General features: G+C 37.5%; 2 protein-coding genes across 4 annotated transcripts in view; one reads left to right on the forward strand and one right to left on the reverse strand.

The window, feature by feature from the left end:
- Positions 1 to 2,569: 2,569 nt before the first annotated feature.
- LOC135200065 (protein white-like) overlaps positions 2,570 to 27,500 on the reverse strand; it is a 32,051-nt gene continuing 7,120 nt past the window's right edge. For all 3 annotated transcript variants that reach the window (XM_064228328.1, XM_064228331.1, XM_064228329.1), the window contains exons 2-15: positions 23,519 to 23,684; positions 20,769 to 20,859; positions 19,821 to 19,965; positions 19,110 to 19,181; positions 18,368 to 18,466; positions 16,746 to 16,984; positions 11,272 to 11,394; positions 9,781 to 9,985; positions 9,460 to 9,618; positions 8,681 to 8,838; positions 5,935 to 6,005; positions 4,578 to 4,683; positions 3,725 to 3,884; positions 2,570 to 3,338 (exon numbers count right to left, since the gene is read on the reverse strand). In XM_064228328.1, the coding sequence (XP_064084398.1) occupies positions 3,243 to 3,338; positions 3,725 to 3,884; positions 4,578 to 4,683; positions 5,935 to 6,005; positions 8,681 to 8,838; positions 9,460 to 9,618; positions 9,781 to 9,985; positions 11,272 to 11,394; positions 16,746 to 16,984; positions 18,368 to 18,466; positions 19,110 to 19,181; positions 19,821 to 19,965; positions 20,769 to 20,859; positions 23,519 to 23,684 (1,890 nt within the window). In that variant the 3' untranslated portion in view covers positions 2,570 to 3,242. The remainder of the gene's footprint in view (positions 3,339 to 3,724; positions 3,885 to 4,577; positions 4,684 to 5,934; positions 6,006 to 8,680; positions 8,839 to 9,459; positions 9,619 to 9,780; positions 9,986 to 11,271; positions 11,395 to 16,745; positions 16,985 to 18,367; positions 18,467 to 19,109; positions 19,182 to 19,820; positions 19,966 to 20,768; positions 20,860 to 23,518; positions 23,685 to 27,500) is intronic.
- LOC135200064 (uncharacterized) overlaps positions 18,410 to 27,500 on the forward strand; it is a 423,322-nt gene continuing 414,231 nt past the window's right edge. The window contains exons 1-2 of the mRNA XM_064228327.1: positions 18,410 to 18,572; positions 19,651 to 19,723. The gene's annotated coding sequence lies outside the window, so the exon portion shown is untranslated. The remainder of the gene's footprint in view (positions 18,573 to 19,650; positions 19,724 to 27,500) is intronic.

Consider the following 27,500-nt stretch of genomic DNA (forward strand, 5'->3'; position numbering starts at 1 on the left):
TGTTTCCTGTATGGTGGAGTTATGCAACGTGTATTTTTTTTGGATACTACATAGTGTATGTGCCTAATGTAGGAAAGCTTACATTTTATACATGTCTATTTATAACAAGGGTTATTAAAGATACAAAATCCTCCACCTGTTACAAGAAAGTTACAAAATACTCAAGAAATAAAATTGAACGTGAGTGGGTTATTAAATATGATTAAAGAATATTTTATTTACTTCCTGAGTGTGATGTTAGTACTCTGCTGTTCATTGTATAGAATTGATAGGAGCAACCAAATGCAACTGCAAATTTAACAAAATAATCATAAAGAATATAAAGATTATGTAGCACAAAGTTGATTTAATAAGTATTAGTCCAGTATTTTGGTTCATAAAGAATGTTGATATTTTCTTTCTAGATTAGAAATTTTTTTGAAGGGCAAAATCAGCTTTTGCTTGACAGATTCTCCAGATTTTTTGGGGATTAATTATATTTTCATGAATAATTTTTTTTTTTAGGAAATATAATGGAAAAGTTTCAAGTTCCCTAGTAGGTCTTCATTTTAAATATGATTTTCTGTTAAATGGCAAGTGGAATTATTTCTTAAAAATCATTTTGGACAAGTAAGTTTCCACTCCACTACGGTTATAAGTCATTTAGAAATGACTTGGAATTAGTTGTTGTTAGAAATGTGGATGCTGACAAATCAACCTGATTCTAATTACAATATCAGATCAAATATTCATATTCCTGCCAGTAGTAATTGGTTGTTAATTCTGAAACAGATCATCTTTATAGTAGTAATTGGCAGACATTGTGGAATAATATATCTGACTATATAAGTTTGCAACATTGAATGAACTGTTGTAATGTGGTGTTCCATGGATATTTGAGGAAATTCCCACAACCCAATTCTTTAATGTAGAACAATACAGTCAAACGTAGCTTTAGTTGTTGTCTATTTTAACCAGCGTATTTCAGAAAAAAATCATTGAGAGAATTTTAGTTAATTTTCAAGGACTTAATTTTACCCAATTATTGAAAAGTTAGGATCTATTCCATGTAAGATATGATAGTCTACTGTCAGTATGAACAAATCATTTGGGGCTGGTTAGTCTATTAATAAGTTTTTAAAAATCCACAAAGGAATGCTTTGCTCACAGTTTTGTCAATTTGCATGAGTTTCTATACATGGTCAGGAATTTATATGTAAGTGTTGGTAAGCACTTCTTTTAGAACGAATTAATGTAGTACTCATTCATTTCTGTACTTGATTTCCCTTTTTCTGTAGCTAAAAGGGACATTGGTGAAACCCTCACAATCTGGACATGAAACTAAATTGTAATTCACAATCATACACCATTTATGTACTTTTTTTCCCGGATTTTTGATACCAAATTTATATCATGAAGTCCAAATAACGCTATTTTTTTTTCTACTTGGCATGAGAGCTCTATGAAGCCTATGTTCAACCGGGCATACCTATCTACGGCTGAAACCGGAAATAATTGAAAGCTGTTATTAAAATTAAACCAGTTATCCAATTGTCAGTCTCGTATGGGAGGCAGCTTTAAAATTTGAAGATTTCGGTAATTTGTGTATCTGCGGTAAGCAGTTACAACTCCTAAAAAGCGTTGCATGCACAGTATATGAAATAAGTAAAACCCAGATTCGAAAGTTACCGTTTACTGCAGTTGACAGAAAACGTACAGCGAAGCTAGCTGACGTAGAAAATGTAATACTTCATAAGGTAAACTTTGAAAAGATTGATTTTCATCTTGTGTACCTTAGATAAAAGTTGTAAATTCGTGCAAGATCCTTAAAAAAAAAAAAAAAAAAAAAAAAAAAAAAAAAAAAAAAAAAAAAAAAAAAAAAAAAAAAAAAACTGACAGAGAGACCCTTGTCGAAGTAAGGAATACACGAAGGCTAAGAAAAAGTTTATGGTCTGAATTCAACCCCGTTCTCAAGGTGTATAACTTAGAGTTTTGTCTTCAGCAATAAGCCAGAATTCATAATTTCAGTTTTATTGCCTGTCCCTGTGATCGCATATATATTACGACCACATAGCAAATAAATGTTTAGAACTCTACAAATGTAAAATTTCATGTGTTTGTGTTAAATTATGTACGAGATCGTGACGATATCGTTTGTACTGACCAGTGCTAGCTAAATATCTCCTGAGTTATACTCGGTAATCTTGTGGGTTTCTTTGTCCATCTTCAGAAGAAAACTGAAAGAAGTTTTTGTATAGTTCAGTGTCCTCTTGTTAACGACATCTTGTCAGTTACTTTTTCCGTTCTCTTATAGACGGTAATATTCGTCTTTGACTGTGTGAACGCCATTTTTAGTTACTATTTTTGGCAATAATCTTATATCGACAACTTTGTACCAAGTGTAATTTAGACAGCGACGTTGTAGCAACGACTTGGGCCTGTGACTTTTTGTCATCGACTTTTTATTTTATGTTGTTGAAGCTTTTGAAAAATACATTCAACCAACGAGATGACTTATTGTTAATGAATTTTGTCAGTAACAAGTTACCAACAACCTAGTAAACACACAGGGTTAGAGAAAAAAAAAATAAAGGTTATTCTTGAAATTTTAATGATGACATGTATATTTTTACAAATTGGCTGTTATTTATAACTGTGTCAATTATGGTATGAGAAATTATTAAGTGATAAAAGATGAGCTTCAAGCTCTGCGTATGGCTATGACAAAGAACCTGTTAGAATTTTCATTTACTTATCAGATTTATTATAAATGTTCCAAGCTGTAAGATTGAAGCAGCGAAGATTTCCTTTATATATTTGCTGTAAGGATTGATCTGTATATTAATAGCCAAGGAACTATGGTGTAGTTTATACGGTTACGGACACTTAAGTTACCGATTCACGTGCATCACATTGTCAGGATGACTCGGCCTAGTACAGAAAATGGGATGAAAGTGATTGTCGAACCGCGTCTGCCGTGGTTTCCAGCACGCAAACGTTAAAAAAAATGATAAAAGAGTACGAAGAATATCATGGATATAAATACAAAATTTAAGATATCTGAATTTGCTGCCATTGCCTCACATAACAGACTCGGGTTCTTCAATTTCAAAGTAACGAAATGCCTATGGTAGCTTATGTTTACATCGACGACTTTCCACCTTGAAGAGAACCGGAGCTTATCTGTCACCCGACTTGCTGGCAGCCTTAGAATTCATATCTCCGTTCAGTCGGTGAACGAAGACAAGTCAGAGGGGGAAGGATTAACGTCTAGTTTTGAAGAGCAAGAAAAGGAAGGCGAGGAATCTATAGCCTACTAACAGGGCCACCAGAGCACCGATATCAGTATAGAAATCGTCCTGGAAAGAAGAAGAAAAATAAAGATGCGATGGTGTTGCCTTGGCCTTGGAATTTTGTTTACGTTGGGGGAGGAAAGAACCTACATTGACTGGCATCACGGAAATATAGTTCCAGTACTTAAAGAAACAAATCTCACTAAAAATTCCTGCAGTCTTCCCGTAATGACAGTCAGACAGATCATTTAATTACTGATTGTTATAAAGAAAAACAGACTGTGCATTGCGTTCAGTTTTCGTAGATTTGTTCTTTTAACGAGAAGCATGGAATGTCTGAAATATATCACCTAGTAACCATTTGTGAGAGCTTGCAATGTAAGTCCATTGCCTTAGCTTATTAGGCAGATTTGTTAGTTATGTATAATAATAGATAATAATAATCTACTTACTGTCTCAAAACCAAATTGTTTTATGACTTCCTCTCCCACTGGGATGGTGTCATTGTGAATGGTGTAATTAAAGCCATCCCATTGGTTAATCGTTAGGATTTCGTTGCTGTAGTTTATCCAAGACAGATATTTTATCCAGTCTAGCCAGACGGGACTTGTCCTGTTGGTGCAATAGAGAGAATTATTATACCAGATAGTAAGACATCGAATAAGTTGGTTACACATGTCATCAAGGATTTTAATTTCACTCTCGAAAGTGAAGCATAAGAACTTGGCTGGCAATCTAAAACGGTTAATTTTTACCAAAACTCAGACGTTTTAAGATAGTTTGCTTTTTCCAGGACCCAGGTGCTTTAAAATGGTTAACTTTCAGCAGTTCCCGGGTATTTAAAAATTGTTAACTATTAACAAGACCTTGTATTTTTAAAATGATTAACTTTTAGCAGGACCCAGGGTCTTTAAAATGGTTCATTTTTACCTGGACTCAGGTGATTTAAAATGGTTAGCTTTTAGTAGGACCCAGGGGTTTCAAAATGGTAAGTTTTTAGCAGCACCCAGGTGATTTAAAATGGTTAGCTTTTAGCAGGAATCAGGGTTATTAAAATGGTTGATTTTTGGTAGGACTCAGAATTATTAAAACGGTTAATTCTAGCGGGACTCAGGGGATTTAAAAGGGTTAACTTGTAGTAGGACCCAGGGTTATTAAAATTGTTATTTTTTGGCAGGACCCAGGGTGATTAAAATGGTTTAGTTTTAGCGGGACCCAGGGGATTTAAAATGGTTAACTTGCAATACGACCCAGGGTTATGAAAATGGTTAATTTTTAGCAGGACCCTGGCTTTGACGTACATACCCGTCTCTCACATAGAAGCCACCGAAGATCATGATTGGGAAGGTCAGCGGCGTCGCCAGAACTAAGGCAGTCTGGTAGTTCTTGGCCAAACATGATATCATGTATCCTGCAAAAATAGGAAAATTGTAAAATGGAAACGTGGTTGTTATAGGAGTGTCTTGTGTCAGGAAGGAGACCTGTTGTTGCTATTGAAAAGGTGTCTTATATCAGACATAAGGAGATTGTTGTTATTTAAGGGGCGCTTGTTTCAGGCATATGGAAAGTCGTGTTACTTTTAAGGGTGTCATGTATCCTACAAAAGGATGAAAGGCGTCTCAGTGGCGTGATCGCTGTGGTCTTGACCTGCCACCTTGGTGACCGCGAGTTCGATTCTCGGGAATTCCACTGAGGTGTTGGAGATGTGTATTTCTGGTGATAGAAGTTCACTCTCGACGTGGTTCGGAAGTCACGTAAAGCTGTTGGTCCCGTTGCTGAACTATACAAACAAAAACTACAAAAGGATGCTGTTATTTAAGGAGTGTTATTTGTCAGGCCAAAGGATGTGTTAGACGGGAGGAGATCGTTGTTATTAAAAGGGTGTCTTGTGCCTGTAAAAGGAAGTTGTTATTTTAGGAGAGTCCTGTAAGTTCCTTCGTTTTACTGCGGTTCGGTTCTCACGTTAATCATAAATGTCTTGACTTCCCATGGTACTACTTTTTTTTTTTTTGCCATGAATACTTACTTCTAGTAGTAGCAGTGATGGTCACCAGTCGATTAAGAAGAAGGCGATTGTGTCTAACTGTATTCTTTGCATTTCTTCTTCTTCTTCCCTTGTGCGCTTCAAATTTCTGCACTCACCCCCCCCTCATCCCCCACCCCATTCTCACCCTCCCTCTCCTTTGAAGGAAATTAAAGTTGAATTGAGCCAATGTCTCTCTCTCTCTCTCTCCTCTCTCTCTCTCTCAGATGCGCAACTGACTCTGATCTACCCAACCAAAGTGAGGCATCCTTAGGATTGTATGAAATGACCAAGGTCTGCTACTACTACTACTATCAGTAATACAGCAATAATTCATCAGACGCTAAAATACAAAGCCATACCATCGTGCACATAAAGTCTATCAAACATAATCGCTTTCAGCCATCTTGCTACCAATCCTTTCACCAAGTAGCCAATATATTTTTTATTTTTAGTTTATGTTGGCGCCAAAATTGAAGCTGGCCATATTTGCGCTTGTTTATTACTTTGACACGTCTAAGTCTAGTTTTTGCACCAATATAGAACACATTTTGGCTACCAGGAGCTAAGGATGTCAGAAAACACGACCTTAAGCTACACTTAAGTATGAAAGTACTTTTTAGGGCTGTTGGTACTCACCGTAGGACACGGACACACTAGCGTTCAATGTCAGAATGGCCATTGTAATGAAGAAGTACTGGGCTTCTACTCTGCAAATGAAAAGAATGAAAGTGGTTAGGGAAGTATGCGTGCAAACTCAAACGAAATATATATATATATACACACACACACACACACACACACATATATATATATATATAGATATATATATATATAATATATATATATATATATATATATATATATATATAATAAAAGGAGCCCATAAAAACACCAAAATATAGAGAGAAAAGTACTCTATTTCAGAGACTGCTGTCTCCCTCTTCAGGTAGATGAATGAGAAAAGTTTACAGAAAAGGTGGTATTTATACCAAGAGGTCCATCCACAGGCAAGCCAATTTAGGTCACCCCCCCGCTGATAATCTTCCTTTAATCTTCTTAAGTTGTTGGTTTGAATGAAAAACCTTGTCGATCATATCTGAAATCCATGCTCCTTTTGAAATGTTCATTACCTGCCTCTCTTTTATTAAGGCCGATTCCATCATTTGACTCTTGAACTGGCAGTTGCTGCTATAAATTACACGTGACAAATTCCAGTTTATTCTATGGTTATGTTCATTTATATGGATGAAAATAGCCGAGTTCTGTTGTCCATACCTAACTGACCGTTTGTGTTGTATTAATCTCTGGGGAAGTGATTTACATGTAAATCCGATATAAGATTGGTCACAGTCCTGGCATGGGATTTCGTAAACCCCAGTGTCCTTGGGAGATGTCTTTTGTTGGACGTTAATCGGGGATTTGGCTAAGGTGTTTGGGTAAGTAAATGCAAAAGGGTTAGATTTTCCGAGGGTGTGGGTTACTCTCTTAATCGTGTCCAGGTGAGGATTTTTATTTTATTGTTGGGTGTATCTCTGGTCTTGTCTTTAGGGGGTCGGTAGAAAATTACGTTTGCTTTGTGAATTGCTTTCTCAATTATATGGTCAGGATACTTTAAAGACGAAAGTTGCTTGCGAATTAGTTCAAATTCTTTTTCCAGAAATTCTGAGGAACAAATTCGTAAGGCTCTTAAGAACAGGTTGCTAGCTACACCTATCTTGATAGTAATGTCGTAATAGCTAAAGTAGTGAATGTAAGAAAGTGAGAACGTTGGTTTTCTGTATACAGTAAATTTGTATTCTGTCGTGTGTCTGATTATTAAAACATCAAGAAAAGGAATTTTGTTGTCTGTTTCCCATTCAACTTTAAATTTGATGCTGGGCACTAATGCGTTAAATTTTGAGAGGAATTCATTAAAATTGCCCCACCTATTATCCCAAAATGTCAGGATATCATCCACATATCTCATCCACAGCATGTTTTTGGGTTTTATTGCATTTATTACTGTAGTTTCAAAGTATTCCATGTACAGATTGGCTAGAACAGGACTTAAAGGACTACCCATACTACACCCGAATTTTTGCTTGTAGAATGATTCCCCGAATGAAAATACGTTATTAGATGCACATAATTCAACTAACTTTATTATTTTGTGAAGCGCCAATGGGAAATGATCTGAATAGGGGGATAATTTTTCCCTTAAAAACTGAAGAACGTCCTGTACTGGTACTTTTGTGAATAGGGAGTCTACGTCAAGGCTTAAAAGTTTTATGTTGTGAAGTGGTATATGTGCTTCTCTGAATTTGTGACAAAAATCTTCCGAAGATTAAAGGAAGATTATCAGCGAGGGTGACCTAAATTGGCTTGCCTGTGGATGGACCTCTTGGTATAAATACCACCTTTTCTGTAAACTTTTCTCATTCATCTACCTGAAGAGGGAGACAGCAGTCTCTGAAATATAGTACTTTTCTCTCTATATTTTGGTGTTTTTATGGGCTCCTTTTATTAGATGGAATTCTGTTGTTACAGAACATTTTTACCAGTCATATATATATATATATATATATATATATCTAATATATATAATATATATATATATATATATAGTGTGACATTGGCAATAATTACAATATTTTTGCTGCGAGAAGCTTCAGGTGAAGCTGGTTGATTTAGACAGAAAATAGCTACTGAAAGTTTAACCTTGAAAAGTGAAATAAAATAACCATTTCAGTCCAGTTGAAAGATATTGGAAGTGTTACCTTTGTAGAGTGTAATAATGGAATGAATACTCTTAGTCCAAGTAAAAATGAGATCAAAGACTTTTTACCAGTTTGGGTGACGATCAGAATCGTCCCAGCCCAACTATTGGTTATTGAAAATCAACTTCACAACAAAATGGCTTCACCCAGCCAGTTTTAACTGGTTCATCTGTGGAACTTCTCACAAGAAATGGATTACAATGAGTTACACTCAGGTGTAGGACATCAGAGGTGCACGTGTAGGCATTATTTAAGGTTCTTTGCAGTGTGCCTTCGGCCCCTAGCTGCAACCCCTTTCATTCCCTTTAATGTATCTCCATTCATATTCTCCATCTTACTTTCCACCCTCTCCTAACAATTTACTCACAGTGGCCTAAATGCTTTATGCTGGCTTCTTCTACCAATGAGGTATAGGAAGAAATTGGAAAGTGACCTTCAAGAATTGTGGTATTGCAGAGAGAAGAAAATTAAACAAACACAAACCAAGGAGGAATAAAACAAGCAAGGGGGCCGTTTCAAAGGCAAATCCCGCCCGCTACTACTACTAACTACTACTAGTCCAGCCACTGAAAAAAAAAAAAAAAAAAAAAAAAAAAAAAAAAAAAAAACAGAATACGAAACATTACCTCAAGCCGACCATGTAATAGGCGATAGCTGTAAAGCAACATGGACCCACGATGAAGACAGGCAACTCTACCAGATTTCTGGTCAGGAAGTAAACGTCTGTTCTGTAGAGGCCGTTCCAGTGCTCTCGCAAGAACAGTGGCATCACGCCTGAAAATGTCTGTCGTTTAGATAGACAGTGAAAGAATGTTGTTATTAACGGTGATTACATACATGTACTCTGTTGGTGCCTCACTGGGTCAAAATTTAAATGTTACTCTATTGGTGTTTCACCAGGTCAGAATTTTGATATTTGTAGTACTCTGTTAGTGCCTCACCGGAGCAAATTGAAATAGCTTTACTGTATTGGTGCTTCACTGGGTTAGAATGTTAATACTTGCACTCTGTTGGTGCCTCATAGGGTCAAAATTTAAACAGTTGTACTCTGTTGGTGTCTTATCCGGTCAGAATTTTAATACTTGTACTCTGTTGGAGCCTCACAGGGTCAAAATTTAAACAGTTGTACTCTGTAGGTGTCTTATCGGGTCAGAATTTTAATACTTATACTCTATTGGTGCCACACCGGGTCAGAATTTATGAAAAAAATGTTCTAAAATGCAACGATTACAATGGAAATATATTGCCACCATATATATGGTGATGGAAACCTAGTCAAGACAAAGATTGTATCCTTAAAAAATGATCTTCGGAAATTTCTTTACCAGTGAAAATGAAGAAGGTATTTACGAAAAAAAAAGATAAACTTTAGACTGGAAAGTGAAGAGTAACGGCTGAAACTTACCACAACAACCGGAAACAAAAAGGAAAACGTCAAGTTCGTGATGAAGACAAAGAGGACGCCCTCGATGTTCTGTGTGTTCTGCAGTACTTGGGTGCCCGTTAGGTTTTCCTCCCATTCCCCTGCACCTAGGTAGATCAAGCCGAATATGATGCCAAACATCTGCAAATGGCAAATAGATTAAGATAGGCCAACACACACCTGGTATGTTTATATTAATATTATAATAATATGCATGATTCTAGACCTACCGTGCTCAAGCGTTCTTTAAATAACTGCTAGACCCACCGCGTTATTCATTGCTCTCGTATCTACTAGACCTACCATATTCTGTGCTATTCTCACAACGGACACAACCGGATCTCGCAGCTGTTCCAGCCAGTTTCTGCGCGTCATTGCTGTGAACTGGTTTAGCCACGATGCTCTGTAGGGGCTCTTAGGGAGCTTTATGCTGGCCAAGGCGTCGTCTTTCGCTGGTGGTTTCATGGCTGACTCGACCAGCTGATCGTTGACCAGTCCTTCGTTGTCTCTGTTAGAAAGGAACAAAACTCGAGGGATTTTCATAGCAGCAGTTATTGAGGCTGAGTCTATGTATATATAAACTATTTAACCTGTTTTGAAATCTGAAATGCTAGCGGCTAACGGATTTCCACATTTTGAATAAATGCAGAATGAAAGGGAATTGTGTTCCAAGCCAATTCTGTCTATTCTATGCAAGTTTGTGGATTCCTCAAGGCACAGTCATAACGGTTTAATTTTTTTTCGGCAATAATGCTGCTTTCACCAAGGTCAAATATTCGGTTCCGCTACAATAATTTTCTGAATCCATTTGGTATCATTTTAGAAATGGTCAGGGTGGGATATCATATTTTATTTTTACTTTGATACGAAGACTTCTTGAGATGTTTAGCACGGAAATCGTATTAACACCTCTCAGAAATTTGCTAGTACCGAGATATTTACCCATGAATATTGATAACGTCTCGAATATTTACACTGAGGAAGTAATTTTTGTTGTAGTGGATTTCTTTCGTGTTGCATTATGGGTATCCGATGTAAGGAATTATGGGTTATGAGAAAAATACGACGTTCTTTAAAACAATTCTAATCTGATTGGTTCTTTATTTCAGGGTAACCAGTGAAGGTCATTCTGCACTAGAAACTGTAATGATTTTGACTTAACGTACTGTCCCGCGAAATAGGCCTATTTCCCCTGGTGCTGCAGTTCAAAGACGTAAGTTATATAACCGATTAGTGTCGATTCCGAAAACCCAATGACAATGTCAGTTATTATAGAGGTGTCAATTTTTAGAAAATGGTTAGGGCTGTTTGTCGAAGCTGGTGTGTGTGTGCGTGTGTGTGTGTTATGAACGATTTCGATCTTCGTTTCTAGAGGGACCACATATGCTATTATGGATAGTTATAGTTTTGCAACAAATTCACCAATAACTGTTCCAGTATTATCAAAATTATATATGCATATTTATTTATTTATTTATTTATATGTATATTACACACCAGTTAAAGATTATTTGAGATTTTATGATATATATATTAATATTATATAATTATATATTATATAATATACATATATATATATATATATATATATATAATATATATTATATATATATATATATATATATTCTCAATTAATCTTTAACTGGGAAACAAGGTATAGGGCAGAGAGAAAAAAAGGAGAATGGGGTCTTACATTAAAGGGCGAGGAGAGAGAGAGAGAGAGAGAGAGAGAGAGAGAGAGAGAGAGAGAGAGAGAGAGAGAGAGAGAGAGAGCTTCTTACAGTCCTCGCTTACCTGTACGAGTCGCAAGCGTGGTGGACGAATTGGCGGCATTCTTCTTCTTTGCTGGCCTTGATGGCGAGCGTGTAGATGAAGTGGTCACCAGGGTTGTGATTTTTGGGACAAGGCCTCTCCAGTCTGCGGAATGTCAGTTATTTGATAACGGAATAACGATTCCAGGAATATTCTTTCCCACTGTGTCGTAGTCAGTTAGTTTTTATTGACAAAATATACAACTATTAGTAGAAATTTGTCGCAAAAGAGATGTGCTACAGAATGTCCATAAAGTCCCAGTACCATTACAAGCAATAAATAATTGTAATGGTACTGGGACTTTATGGATACCCTGTAATACACAATATACAAAATAGGCAGTAATCTCTATTGCTCTTGCAAGTACATGGCCTACAAAGAAAAATACAACACCAAGTACAAATAACATAAGCATATAAGATTATATATAAAAAAAAAAAACTAAAGAGGAACTTACTATAGAGAAAAACGTAGTCACATAACTATCATTTTTCTGAAAACGATTCATTCTTAAACATCGAATTATCAGTATCTAGTCCTAATACACATAATGCTTGAAAAAAAAAATGGAACCTCACAAGTTGAAGCGAAGTTGCTGTGAACTATTATCCTGATGCTCTAATTATCCTTGCATTTGATTAATTTTTTTATGTTTATTAATTAATTCAATATATTTTTCTTTTTAATAAGTGAGATCTCATCTTTCTGTATTTCCCTTTACCTGCTCTAACTTCCTAATGAGAACCATATGCTTTGGCAGCTTGAATTTTAAGTCAGTGGCCCCTGTGGGCTTGTAGGGTTCATAATAATAATAATAATAATAATAATAATAATAATAATAATAATAATAATAATAATAATGTGGCGCCGTGGCAGAGTGGGTTAGGTCGTCAATGGACTGGTTAAGCAACATTGGGGCTGGTCAGTCGTTGGATGGTTGACCGCTCTCCTCGGCGTTGATTCCTTGGGAAAGGATCTTCACCATAATTTCCTCAGTCTACTCACCTGTAAATGAGTACCTATCCCTGATGGGGTAGGGTCCAGCTATGGGTTAAATAGCAAAACTCAGCAATGATGTTAAGAAATGAAGGAATAAACGACAACGACGTAAATGGAACCTCTGGCAACAGAGGAGCTTCGTCCGGCAGCCAGGTATTCGACCCAATTGAAGGGGAAGACGGTCAGGTACTTGGAGGTCGTCATCCAGCAACTGACCACCACAACGACAGTAACCAACAGCCTGAGATTGGAGCTACAGAAGCAAACCAAAGGAAGAAATGGACAGGAGAAGAAAATAAGGAAATATGGGGATGCTACATCAGATGCAACCCGACGGAGAGAGGATATAGAAGAAGGTTGGTCAACATCTGGAATGAGAGGAATAACACCCCCCAAACAGAGCAGAGGCTGGCAGACCAAGTAAGGAACATAAAGAAAAAGAACTGGCTCTCCCCAACAGAAAGAGAAGAACTGGAAAGGGAAATGTCACACGACAACGAATTACACGAAGACGAACTGAGAGACAATGCCACAGAAGACGACAGGGATGATGAGGTATCAAACAACGACACACGAAGAAACACCGACGAAGTAACAGAGAGGACGGAATGGGTAGAAAAGATTAGACAATGGATAGAGCCAGATACATAGAGAACAAAGATCTCCTCCATGAAAGCCTACAACACCAAGAAATTAAGGGAGAAAACAAGTGAGGTCAATGAAATAATGGGCATAATACGCACCACCAGTATCACAGAAACAAATAACTTGGCATTTGCAGGAGCAAGAAAAGTAGCAGAACTGATGGGGATTCGAACACCAACACCACCAGCACAACCAACCCAACAGAAACCAAAACAGCAACCTCCTTGGAAAAGGCGCCTGGAAAAGCAAATCATGGTGATGAGATCTGACTTGAGTAAACTGAAAGAGATGGCAGAAAAAAGGCTAAGAAGCAAGAAAACAAGGGAGGAACTCAACGAGAAATACAAAGTACAAGAGAGGGGACTAAACAACACAATAGAAGATGTAAAACAGAGGCTTAAGGCCAAAGCACATAAGATCCAACGGTACATGAACAGGAATAAGGGATACCAACAGAACAAACTATTTGGAACCAACCAGAAAAGATTATACAGCCAACTAAAAGGGGAAGACAACCACCAAGAAATTCCTGAAGCCGAACCAAGTAAGAGACTCTGGGAAAACATATGGAGCAATCCGGTATCACACAACAAACATGCAACATGGCTCCAGGAAGTCAAGGAAGAAGAAACAGGGAGAATAAAACAAAGATTCACAGAGATCACGACAGACACAGTCAGACACCAACTAAAGAAAATGCCCAACTGGAAAGCCCCAGGTCCCCGATGAAGTCCATGGATACTGGCTCAAAACTCCTCCAACGGCCCTACAACCACGAATATCAGAAGAACTCCAGCATTGTATCTCAAATCACCATGCACCCAAATGGATGACCACAGGAAGAACATCCTTAGTATACAAAAAGACAAGAGTAAGAGAAATATAGCTAGTAACTACAGGCCTATCACCTGCCTACCAATAATGTGGAAGTTACTAACAGGTATCATCAGTGAAAGGCTATACAATTACCTAGAGGAGACAAACACCATCCCCCACCAACAGAAAGGCTGCAGAAGGAAGTGTAGGGGCACAAAATACCAGCTCCTGATAGACAAAATGGTAATGAAGAACAGTAGGAGAAGGAAAACCAACCTAAGCATGGCATGGATAGACTATAAGAAAGCCTTCGACATGATACCATACACATGGCTAATAGAATACCTGAAAATATATGGGGCAGAGGAAAACACCATCAGCTTCCTCAAAAATACAATGCAACTGGAATACAATACTTACAAGCTCTGGAATAAGACTAGCAGAGGTTAATATCAGGAGAGGGATCTTCCAGGGCGACTCACTGTCCCCACTACTCTTCGTAGTAGCCATGATTCCATTGACAAAAGTACTTACAGAAGATGGATGCCGGGTACCAACTCAAGAAAAGAGGCAACAGAATCAACCATCTGATGTTCATGGACGACATCAAGCTGTATGGTAAGAGCATCAAGGAAATAGATACCCTAATCCAGACTGTAAGGATTGTATCTGGGGACATCAGGATGGAGTTTGGAATAGAAAAATGCGCCTTAGTCAACATACAAAAAGGCAAAGTGACGAGAACTGAAGGGATAAAGCTACCAGATGGGAGCAACATCAAACACATTGATGAGACAGGATACAAATACCTGGGAATAATGGAAGGTGGGGATATAAAACACCAAGAGATGAAGGACACGATCAGGAAAGAATATATGCAGAGACTCAAAGCGATACTCAAGTCAAAACTCAACGCCGGAAATATGATAAAAGCCATAAACACATGGGCAGTGCCAGTAATCAGATACAGCGCAGGAATAGTCGAATGGACAAAGGCAGAACTCCGCAGCATAGATCAGAAAACCAGGAAACATATGACAATACACAAAGCACTACACCCAAGAGCAAATACGGACAAACTATACATAACACGAAAGAAAGGAGGAAGAGGACTACTAAGTATAGAGGACTGCGTCAACATCGAGAACAGAGCACTGGGGCAATATCTGAAAACCAGTGAAGACGAGTGGCTCAAGAGTGCATGGGAAGAAGGACTAATAAAAGTAGACGAAGACCCAGAAATATACAGAGACAGAAGAATGACAGACTGAACAGAGGACTGGCACAACAAACCAATGCACGGACAATACATGAGACAGACTAAAGAACTAGCCAGCGATGACACATGGCAATGGCTACAGAGGGGAGAGCTAAAGAAGGAAACTGAAGGAATGATAACAGCGGCACAAGATCAGGCCCTAAGAACCAGATATGTTCAAAGAACGATAGACGGAAATAACATCTCTCCCATATGTAGGAAGTGCAATACGAAAAATGAAACCATAAACCACATAGCAAGCGAATGTCCGGCACTTGCACAGAACCAGTACAAAAAGAGGCATGATTCAGTGGCAAAAGCCCTCCACTGGAGCCTGTGCAAGAAACATCAGCTACCTTGCAGTAATAAGTGGTACGAGCACCAACCTGAGGGAGTGATAGAAAACGACCAGGGAAAGATCCTCTGGGACTATGGATCAGAACATAGGGTGTATACGTGCAAATAGACCAGACGTGACGTTGATTGACAAAGTCAAGAAGAAAGTATCACTCATTGATGTCGCAATACCATGGGACACCAGAGTTGAAGAGAAAGAGAGGGAAAAAATGGATAAGTATCAAGATCTGAAAATAGAAATAAGAAGGATATGGGATATGCCAGTGGAAATCGTACCCATAATCATAGGAGCACTAGGCACGATCCCAAGATCCCTGAAAAGGAATCTTGAAAAACTAGAGGGTGAAGTAGCTCCAGGACTCATGCAGAAGAGTGTGATCCTAGAAACGGCACACAGTAAGAAAAGTGATGGACTCCTAAGGAGGCAGGATGCAACCCGGAACCCCACACTATAAATACCACCCAGTCGAATTGGAGGACTGTGATAGAGAGAGAGAAAAAAATAATAATAATAATAATCCTGCAGAGTTAAAGGTAAAATATCATAAACAATATTTTAACAACAAACTTTCAACATTTAGAATGACAAATACTGCTATTTTTCGTAAATATTTTAAATTTATTCTGACAATGCTTCAGTTCATGATATCATGCAAGTCGTAGGCCATTCAAGTAATTTATTTCCTTATTCAATTTGCTTTTTTAATTATCTGTGCTGTACAGTACAGACTGTACATAATCACAGTTGCGGGAGTGTGAGTGCAGACACTATAATGGTTAATGTTCATCTTTCAGAAGAACGTGACACTGAAGGAAATGTTCAGAAAGTAAGGCCAATGGAAGTACAGAATGTAAAAACAAGTAGGAAATGCTGTCAAGTTTCTTCGGAGCAATCAAGTTTTCTGTACAGCGTATAATGCTGCTGTATGAAACTCTTAACTTGAACCTTAAATCAGATAAAAACTAATGAGGCTAGAGGGCTGCAATTTCGTATGTTGGATGATTGGAGATTGGTATCCTCACTGTCACCGTACCAGACATATGAACCACCCGTAAACAAGTTTCATGCTGTACTCTGTTTTTTTCCATCTGTCCAACCACCTATGGTGTTTGCGCATGGCGACACTGCGTCCCGGGCTTTATATAATATCCTATTTCGAATATTAACGGTGTAATTCGCATACAGTAAATTATTATAACACTTTTCAGTTGCAAATGTATACCCAGATATCCTTTTGTTTATCTAAAATTTAGACATAACGTAACTATTTAAGCACGGGACGCAGTGTTGCCATGCGCGACAACCACAGGCGGATGGACAGATGGAAAAAATCAAGAGTATAGTTTTGATTTAAACTTCCACCCGCCAACCAACGCTCACCTCGAAAAGAACTTATGAGCGAGGTCCACCGTCCCTAGGAAGGCCACCCGCCCCTCCGCCAGGATGAGCAGACGGTCGAAGAGGGCGAAGACTTCCGAGCTGGGCTGGTGGATGGTGGCGATGACTGTCTTTCCCATGGAAGTCATCCTCTTCATTGCGTTGACGACGCTGGCTGCCATGAAGGAGTCCAGGCCGGAGGTCGGCTCGTCGCACAGGAGAAGCAGTGGGTTCGTTATCATCTGTTAATAAGAATAACCTATATTAAAATCCGAGTGGATCTGATCTTTGTCCTCCCTCGGGTGACAGTAGGGGAGATGTGTCACCGGCACCCATCTCCTGCACATCGGTTTGTCCACCTCGGGTGGGGGTGGGGTAGGTAGGGGTATCGGGAGGACAAGGAGACAGCAGCGTCGAGTTCAGGCACACCAACAAGCTCGTAATAATAATAATAATAATAATAATAATAATAATAACAAGTTTTACACCGAATAGAATGCTCCTGGATGAAAAAGGAACACGATGAAGCAGGAGAAGAACCAGTAAATTACTAATGGTTCAAGAATACGACATGCACAGTAGAGTATGATAAGCAAGACAATACAGGTGTTTTATTTCATCGTTTTAGTCACGTTATGCGGAGACGAGATGGTCGTGTGTAAATGGCTGTAAGAAGTCAGGATGCATAGGACAGAGGAAGGTGGAGGAGGCTGACAGGAAACAGCGACCCCAAATAGAAGTGGGTAAAGCTGAAAACAAAGAAGATTGTAGTACTATAGTCCTAAGATTAAAAATGATGGCAATTCAAGAGAGTCAAGACATGTCACCTTCATTCTTCGTACTTATTAAGGGGGTAGTGGCGAGAGAAGCAAAACGTGGACTACCATTGTTACGCACAAAGAGGTACATATGCTCTCTCCAGAATAGGCCTACCGATTATATTAGACTAGTTATTGTTATTTTTCCACTTTATAAGCCTTTTATCATGATAGTAATGTTGATATATATATATATATATATAATATATATATATATATATATATATATATATATATATATATATATATATATATATATAATTAGTACACTACGGTCATTCGTGCTGTCATATATAACAGTAAGCTGCAATCATGATTTGGAAATAAATCTCTTTAGTTTAAGAGAGAGAGAGAGAGAGAGGCTGGGAGCTTGCGGTGAAAGTTTTACTGCTTACTCGAACATTATATTAAACAAAATAACGAGATCACGGTTACTTCTTGTCATTTTGCATTTAATTAAGGAGAGTTGTGAATATGTTAACGTAAAAGACTGAAAACTGAATACTTCATATTAATCAAGATTTCATTTTAAATGAACCTAACTCCCTGCCACGAGATGCTTCTTGAATTCATCGACATGCAACGTTGAAACGTGACTCCATGATCATAAATTGTTGAAATATTCCTCCTTGAATTAACAGATATAGCTGGATGCATTTTTAAACACTTTATTTAGAGTCAAATGGCTATTATATGAAATTAAACCCAGGCGTAACACACAGAAGAACTTGGGAGTGGCACTGAAAAACGCATAGTCTTAAAGTGTAGTGTACTGTGCATATCGGCAAAAGGGCAAAAACAACGCACCTCACAAGCGAAGGCCAGTCTTTTCTTCTCTCCTCCAGAAATGCCCTTGAAACGCCCTGGTATTCCGATTCTCGTATCTGCGCATTTGTTGAGGCCAAGCTGGAAATAAGACAGACGGTAAATCATAACGTAATGAAGGTTTATGGATTAGGCCTAGTGACAGTAACATGGCCAGTTTCGTGCACCAACTATCTCGTGGAAGCAGGTATGTAGTTGTAGTAATAACAGCCATTTATATTTCATTCCCAGGCCATGATAAATTATTTGTAAGTACAGTTACACAGGTACACAGGTTCGGTGCCAAGTACGCCCCTTTGATAAAGGCAGCAGTTGATATCAATCTCTGTAAGCTTGGTTAGGCCTAGTGTGTTCGCAATTGCGGTAGTCGCATTTGCTGTTTATTCTGTAACAAAACAAGTACCGGACCTAACCTAAGTCTTTATGATATTTGGATGTATTAGGAGTATTGATTACTTTTTTAATATATGCCTACGAATAACCAGGGCCTGTCTTAATGAAAGGTATCAATAGTAGCTACTAAGCTTCGACTTTTAAGGAACTTCAATGAATCCCCCCCCCCCCCCCCACACACACAACCCTCCGTAACCAAATTAACCTTTATTTGCATGATATATCCATGGCAGAATACCATTGTGTACTAAATCTAATTCTTGTGATCTCTCGTGGACATAGACCTACATACAGTAATTTTAGTGTGCCAAGCAAACACGGCTTTGCTCACCTCCTTCATGACTTCATGAACTCTTTTTCTTCTCTCTTTCTCCGAAACTTCTTTGCCAATTCGTAGTTGTGCCTGGAATGAAATGAACAGGTCGTTCTTTTTAGTTGTTGGTGTACAATATTAAAAGTGTTATTAATAGAGCGAAATGATCGGTTTTCATCTTTTTAAAATGTTGAATATTTTAGAAGCTGGTTTGAAATACGACGTCAGAATGGTATTAAACGCATCTGCTTATCTTATTCGAAAACTGTAATCGGTTATAATCGTTGTATTCATTTAAAGAAACCCAAGTTAGGTTATAATTATTGGTTTCAAGTGAAGGTAAGCTCAACTTGGTTAGGACCGGGTCAGTCGCTTGGCTGTGTGGAATACGGTGGAGAAATTAAGAGAAACTTCTTAATCTCTTTGTGGAAATATAAGATCATTTCCATTTTACTTTTGGTCTTAAATAAAGATTGTTGAATTATCTAAGAAGTTGCGAAAGGCTAGTAAATTACGATATGTAAACTCTGAATAAATCATTTATTTTTTCTTAAAACAGGCCATACGTGACTGTTGACGAGGAGCGTTCGGTGCATCAAGCTGCTAAGAAAATGGGTCGTTTACAATTTAAGGTACTGTGCTCATAATTAGTTTTGTTCAGTAAATATTTGTTTACTGTATACGTATTTACAAAAACTTTACATTATACAGAAAATATTGTTCACTTACGTTAAACATAAGCTGTTCCTTGACTGTGAACACGCCCGTGAACAAATCCTCTTGCTGCACGTAGGCCGACACTCCGGCTATCGTTCGCAGATCGACCGGTCTTCCGTTGATGTAAATGTCACCCTCGATTTTCAGTTTCCGGGACCTTTGGATTATATTTTCATAAAATCGTGTGATAGGTGTTGACATGGACTCTATATCAATGGGTGTTGAGTAATTGTTAAAGTTTGCTTGATGGCGAATTCCCGAGTCAGCCATCAGTGAGATTGTTTTAGGCTGAATTATTGATTTAAATTTATATTTTTTTTAATCTTATTTTATATTTTGAATATGAGTTAATATCTCTTCGTTATTCGGTTACGCTTTTACATTATTGCAATTGTTGGGTCTGTTTATAACTAGCAGACTATTCCTCGTCAATTGTAAGGGTTTTTAGTCTTATATATCAGATAAATAACTAATCATTCTCAGGAAAAGGATAATTTGTTAGTCAACACAGATACATTGAAACTCCGTTATTTTATTGTCTGCTGTGACATGAGCTGTTATCGATATTATCGATGAACGATATTTAGAAACTAGAATTAATAGAATGATGAATGATTATAAGTCGACATTAAGGTTTTTAACAAACATTGTATCGCAGTAGCAGTGTATTGCGTGATATCGCTAAGAATCAGTGTCGTAACTTGACAAGATTCTTGTTTTCTGATATTAGACATTCCGAAGGTTTCGAGAGTGAATCCTTGTATATATATGTATATATATGTGTTTGTGTGTGTGAAGGAATTAACTAAAAATTTAAGCAATTAAGATAACATCTGTTGGAAAAAAAAATTCTACATTTGTTTTTACGTAACATTATATTATCAATGTTTATAGTCTTATTAAACTTAAAAGGGAGAATTGCAGGTTAGACTGTCTTTTCGAAGATGACGTTTAACTTACCTGAATGTCAGTACATTAAGTAAGGTCGTTTTTCCTGCACCAGATGCGCCCATGATTGCCAAAAGTTGCCCTCCGTCGCAGAGACCAGAAACTGCGTATAGAAAAATATTTTATTTATTTATTTATTTATTTATTTATTTATTATTATTATTATTATTATTATTATTATTATTATATTATTATTATTATTATTATTATTATTATTATTATTATTATTAAAAATCTACAATTATATATTAAAATATATTTTTATGTAAAAAAAACAAAGACTTTCGATCATCAGTGTAACGTTAAAATGTCATTTTAACGTTACAATGATGAGGAACACCGTTCAGGTGTCCGAAAGTCTTTTTTTTTTTTTTTTTTTTTTTTTTTTTTTTTACAAAGAAATATATTTTAATATATAATTGTGGATTTTTTAACAATTTGTTTTCAGGAGACTGGGGATTTCTTAACAATTATTATTATTATTATTGTTACCTTTTTGCCCTATCACAGTCCTCCAATTCGACTGGGTGGGATTAATGTGTGGGGTTCTGGATTGCATCCTGCCTCCTTAGGAGTCCATCACTTTTCTTACTATGTGCGCCGTTTCTAGGGTCACACTCTTCTGCATGAGTCCTGGAGCTACTTCACCCTTTAGTTTTTCTAGATTCCTTTTCAGGGATCTTGGGATCGTGCCTAGCATTCCTATGAGTATGGGTACAATTTCCACTGGCATATCCCATATCCTTCTTATTTCTATTTTCAGGTCTTGATACTTATCGATTTTTTCCCTCTCTTTCTCTTCAACTCTGGTGTCCCATGGTATTGCGACATCAATGAGTGATACTTTCTTCTTGATTTTGTTAATCAACGTCACGTCTGGTCTATTTGCACGTATCACCCTATCTGTTCTGATACCATAGTCCCAGAGGATCTTTGCCTGATCGTTTTCTATCACTCCTTCAGGTTGGTACTCGTACCACTTATTACTGCAAGGTAGCTGATGTTTCTTGCACAGGTTCCAGTGGAGGACTTTTGCCACTGAATCATGCCTCTTTTTGTACTGGTTCTGTGCAAGTGCCGGACATTCGCTTGCTATGTGGTTTATGGTTTCATTTTTCGTATTGCACTTCCTACATATGGGAGAGATGTTATTTCCATCTATCGTTCTTTGAACATATCTGGTTCTTAGGGCCTGATCTTGTGCCGCTGTTATCATTCCTTCAGTTTCCTTCTTGAGCTCTCCCTTCTGTAGCCATTGCCATGTGTCATCGCTGGCTAGTTCTTTAGTCTGTCTCATGTATTGTCTGTGCAGTGGTTTGTTGTGCCAGTCCTCTGTTCTGTTTTTCATCCTCCTGTCTCTATATTTGTGGGTCTTTGTCTACTTTTATCAGTCCTTCTTCCCATGCACTCTTGAGCCACTCATCTTCACTGGTTTTCAGATATTGCCCCAGTGCTCTGTTCTCGATGTTAATGCAGTCCTCTATACCTAGTAGTCCTCTTCCTCCTTCCTTTCGTGTTATGTATAGTTTGTCCGTATTTGCTCTTGGATGTAGTGCTTTGTGTATTGTCATATGTTTCCTAGTTTTCTGATCTATGCTGCGGATTTCTGCCTTCGTCCATTCCACTGTTCCTGAGCTTTATCTAATTACTGGAACTGCCCATGTGTTTGTGGCTTTTATCATATTTCCGGCGTTGAGTTTTGACTTGAGTATCGCCTTGAGTCTTTGCATATATTCCTTCCTGATCGTGTCCTTCATCTCTTGGTGTTTTATATCCCCTCCTTCCATTATTCCCAGGTATTTGTATCCCTTCTCATCTATGTGTTTGATGTTGCTCCCATCTGGTAGCTTTATCCCTTCAGTTCTCGTTACTTTGCCCTTCTGTATGTTGACTAAGGCACATTTTCCTATTCCAAACTCCATCCTGATGTCCCCAGATACAATCCTTATTATTATTATTATTATTATTATTATTATTATTATTATTATTATTATTATTATTATTATTATTATTAGTTATTATTATTATTATTATTTTAGTAGTGTGCTAATTTTGATAATCTCACGAATATTAAAAATGTAGAAAATCCACAACTGTATATATGTTTTGCAAGCTGGTTATATACTATGCAACGAAATGTTTAAATCGGCATAACTATTTATTCTTTTGAGGAACTTAAGAATGTATGCCCATATCGCATTTCAGTAAAAAAAAAAAAAAAAAAAAAAAAAAACAAGAAGTGCAAAGAGAGTCTTGGAACGTGAATGAATTTAATTGGGTATGTTTGTGCAATTTGCTTGTCAAAACTGATACTGGCGTTGCCTCATCATCTTCCTCTCTAGTCAACGGGAAGACAGTGCAGTGTTATACTATGACAGCAGCTGTCTACCCATTGGTTTCTGAGACTTCAGTTGCTCCAGCCATTGGTTTATTGGAACTTTAGGATCGCAACTAAAACCCCTAGCGCTGGAAACCATGAGGTCATTCAGAGTTTAGCAGCGCCTCAGTGGCGTGATCAGTACGATGGTCTTGGCCTGCCATCTCGGTGGCCGCGAGTTCGATTCTCGGGCATTCCATTGAGGGGTCAGATGTGTATTTCTGGTGATAGAAGTTCACTCTCGACGTGGTTCGGAAGTCACGTCAAGCCGTTGGTCCCGATGCTGAATATTCAACCACTGGTTCCATGCAACCTAAAAACACCACACAAACAAACAAACAAACAAAGACAAGTTGTTACATTGGAGCAAAGAAATCGTCCTTACCGTCTTTCAGAATGTGAAAAGGGGGCGACTTTTTGAAGAACCCTTTCCCGGGGGCGTAAACGTTCAGTTTCCTCCAGGTGTAGGTGACGCCCGCGGTGGGGTCCACGGGCGGGGTCGATCCTCCTCCGACGCCCTTGGATTCCTGCATCTCCAGTTGTTCCATTGTCTGTTGGCAAAGTGTCGGAATGATTAAAAGCACACAGAAACACACACACACACACACACACACACACGCACACACATATATATATATTTAATAATATATATATATATATATATATATATATATATATATATATATTTTATATTTCAGACTCACATCGGGAACGGACCCCGGTCTTTCAAGTGAGAGTCCAAGGTGTTAGCAATACTCCGCCTACCGATGTGTGTCAGAAATTTATTTCTTTGAAAAACGTTCTCATGTGTTTATTTCTTATATATATATATATATATATATATATATATATATATATATATATACATATATATATATATATATATATATATATATATATATAATAATGTCTTTATGTTCTCTCTTAGAGACTTATGGAACTTTCGAAGTTATTTTCTTCCAATCTATTGATTTAATTAATACAATATTCATATTGATTATATACTGATCTGAAAGTCCCTCAGACTAAGAACATTCGACTTTTAATTTTGCACAGATTTCTTCATGATTTCATTTGAATTCACTTCCTTTGCCTATTTGGGCACCAAGGCAACTCTTCGAAAAATGTCAAGTTGATGCCCAGACCTCCTTTGGTGTCGGACGTGTCATGTGAGGTCAGTTATCGCCTGTGCAGTACTTCAGTATTTCTAAATTCGTCAATTTTTTCATGTCAGTATTTCAGTCTATTATTTCATCTTATTCTATGGAAAATATCGGCTGCATAATTTGGTTTAATTCAACTGTTAATTCATCTCTTAGTATATTGCTAAAATTGAATACGTTTCACGTATCGTGACCTTTTTCCAGTTGACGTTATTCGTCCTAATTATGAGGTGTTTTATCAAGGCAGTGTGGTTAGGTAAGATTTCGTCCAATATTATTTTAATCAATGCATGAACAGGCAGTTTTCTTATCAGGGATTGTATTTGTGTAACACCAGAATCTCGAATATGATTATCAAAGTAATCAGCGTATTGCTTATCCATGTCGAAATATAACTACAGTTTGTCCTAGAACTACGGTACGCGTAATTTATTATAGGTAGCAGTAGAAGTAACATGACGTCACGTTATTCTTATTCACTCTTGTGGAATGTATCTTCCAGTGTGACTTCCCTTCGTCCTTATTATTCGTGAAATACGCGCCCGGGTCCACACATTCACGTTTCGTATTCCCAATATTTATACGATACAAATGAATTAAGTCCAGGAATGATCGAATTTAGCTTATTTTATGGAATGTGATAGTAATTTAACTAGACATTTAGAAAGTTCATAGCTCATAGAACCTGTTGAACTGATAATGGGACGAATAGAAAAAGAGGAACTTTGTGAAGGTACGAGAAAATGACATGAAATAGGTAATAGTTTATTTTTTAGTTTTCAGATCTTAAAAACTAGTGAGGCTAGAGGGCTGCAAATTGGTATGTTGATCATCCAACCTCCAATCATCAAGCATACCAAATTGCAGCCCTCTAGCCTCGGTAGTTTAGATTTGATTTAAGGTTAACTTTAGCCATGATCGTGCGCCTGGCAGCGATATAGAATAGGCCACCACCTGGCCTTAGATGAAAGGCACATTTTTACTTTTTTTTTATTTTTTACTGTTTTTATTTTGGTAACTAACAGATTTCGACAGATATATTTTAGCTATGTAGTTTAATAATAGTATGCCTTCTCTCTAACTTTACTAAGCCACCCCAATTGTTATAGCCTTTGTGTGTATGATTTTATTATTAATTTTTGCTTGGTTATACCAGTGTTATGTAAAAGAATGCAACATTCAGAGTTAGAAATGGAACTAGTAGCTGAGAGTTTTTTTTTTTTTTTTTTTTTGTTTTTTTTTTTTTTTTTTTTTTTTTGGGGGGGGGGGGGGGTGACCCGCTTAACTTGATCCGTCGAATGCTCCCAGTTGTGTTTTTCAGCTTCAGTTTTTTATTAGTTATTCATCATTATATTGTGAAGTGCTTTCATTATTAATAATAATGCTGGCGATGAAGAGGAAGATTAAAACAAATGTTGCAGAACATTCTCTCTAACTTTCACTGTAATGATTAGCTTGCATATGACGATATCAAGATTACAAGTGACGTCATGGTCATTTCCACTGCGATTATCGTTGTAATTAGTTATTGCTATAGTCATAAATTGGCTCAGATAAAAAAAAAAATCGAGATACTTTCTCTCTTTATCTTGAAACTTTTATTTACTGTACTGTTAGGCAGCATTGGAGTTTAGATTATGATTACGAACGCATCAATATCACAAGTGACGTCATGGTCATTTCCACTGCAATTATCGTTCTAATTAGTTGTTGCTATAGTCATAGATTGTCTTAAAAACATATTAGAAAAGCGTGTTGAATCAAGATACATTCTCTCATTATAAAGCCTTGATTTACTGTACTGTTAGGCAGCACTTGGGTTAATTAAAAAAAAAAAAGAAAAAAAAACGCCTTAGTCATCATGAGTTGCAAAGTTGGGATTGTAATCTCCTCTTATCGGTGGGCCTGACATGTAACATCACCGGACTAGCGTCCTGTCGAAGACTGAGATAAGGAATATGGGTTAGACTGTCTTTCACAGATTCTACAATTCAGACCTCTGAATTGTTGTAATGAATATTTTTTTTTTTTTTTTTGTCACTGATGGCTGTGTGGTTCATAGTCTGATGGCCGTGACTTGGAACTGAGAAAGGTCTCGACGTACGTTGCATGTATGTCCGTGATGTATAACTTAGTAAACGTGAATGTAGCTGTATGTATGTTTGCGCGCTTGCACCATATACAAAAGCATTTTTTGGCATTTGTATGATAACAGATGTCTTCCCCCCACCCCCCGTGGCGGGGGGGAGGGGGGCGTTAATATTAGGCAAACCTAGGCCAAAGGCCTAGCGCTGGGACCTGTGAAGTCATTCAGCGCTGAAAGGGACATTGGCAGCAAAAAGGATTAAAAGGTGTATCATGAGGAGAGCCTCGCAGCTGCACTATGAAACAATTGTGAGGAGAGATAAGAAAGGCATTTGGAAGAGAATGTGAGCGGAGGTACAATAAAAGGAGTGGAAGGGGTTGTATTAGCATTGGTCTTCTCTCAGTCTTAAGGTGATTCGAAACGGCGCAACACACACCCCCCCCCTTTTTTTTTTATTCCAGGGAGAAATGCAGGAATTACAGAGGGGAATGTCATAAGAAAAATGCACGTACAAAGAACTATTTGACTTACATAATCGCGTAATAAGTGAGATAGGTTCCAGTGCTTGACTTTGTGTCCTAAAAACCTCATAATAACCAAATGAAATAAGCATTTTGAAGGAGAATGAGATTGTTTAGAAGAGCATAAATGTTGGATAGAAAGAAGGGATCTACTATTGTCGGTATCGAGGAAGGCTGCTAAACTTATAGATCTTAAGGGACCAAGGAATAGCGTAAGACTTGGACAAATAGAGAAACGAAAAAGGAATGTTATAGTTAATTCAACGTAGATAGGGAGCTTGGCATACACGAAAAGAGAACTAGAAAAGGCTGGATGTTGGGTATAAAAAAAAAAAAAAAAAAAAAAAAAAAAACCTGAGGCACAGGAAATTGTCGGAACCGCACATATTGAAATATTTTCGTTTGCTCATGAAAAAATTAAGCTAAAGCGTATCTTCTTACTGATATTTATTAAGAGGCAAACATTCCTGAAAGTGATAATGCATAAGTAATTTGCTTAATACTGAACGTTTCATAGGTTCTCTTGATATTCAGTCGACGTTTATTCGTAGTATATCGTTGGAGATGATTACGGGGCGTCGAAATTGGAGGTTTTTC

The sequence above is a fragment of the Macrobrachium nipponense genome, chromosome 26, assembly GCF_015104395.2.
Source record: "Macrobrachium nipponense isolate FS-2020 chromosome 26, ASM1510439v2, whole genome shotgun sequence".
NCBI classification, from domain to species: Eukaryota; Metazoa; Arthropoda; class Malacostraca; order Decapoda; family Palaemonidae; genus Macrobrachium; species Macrobrachium nipponense.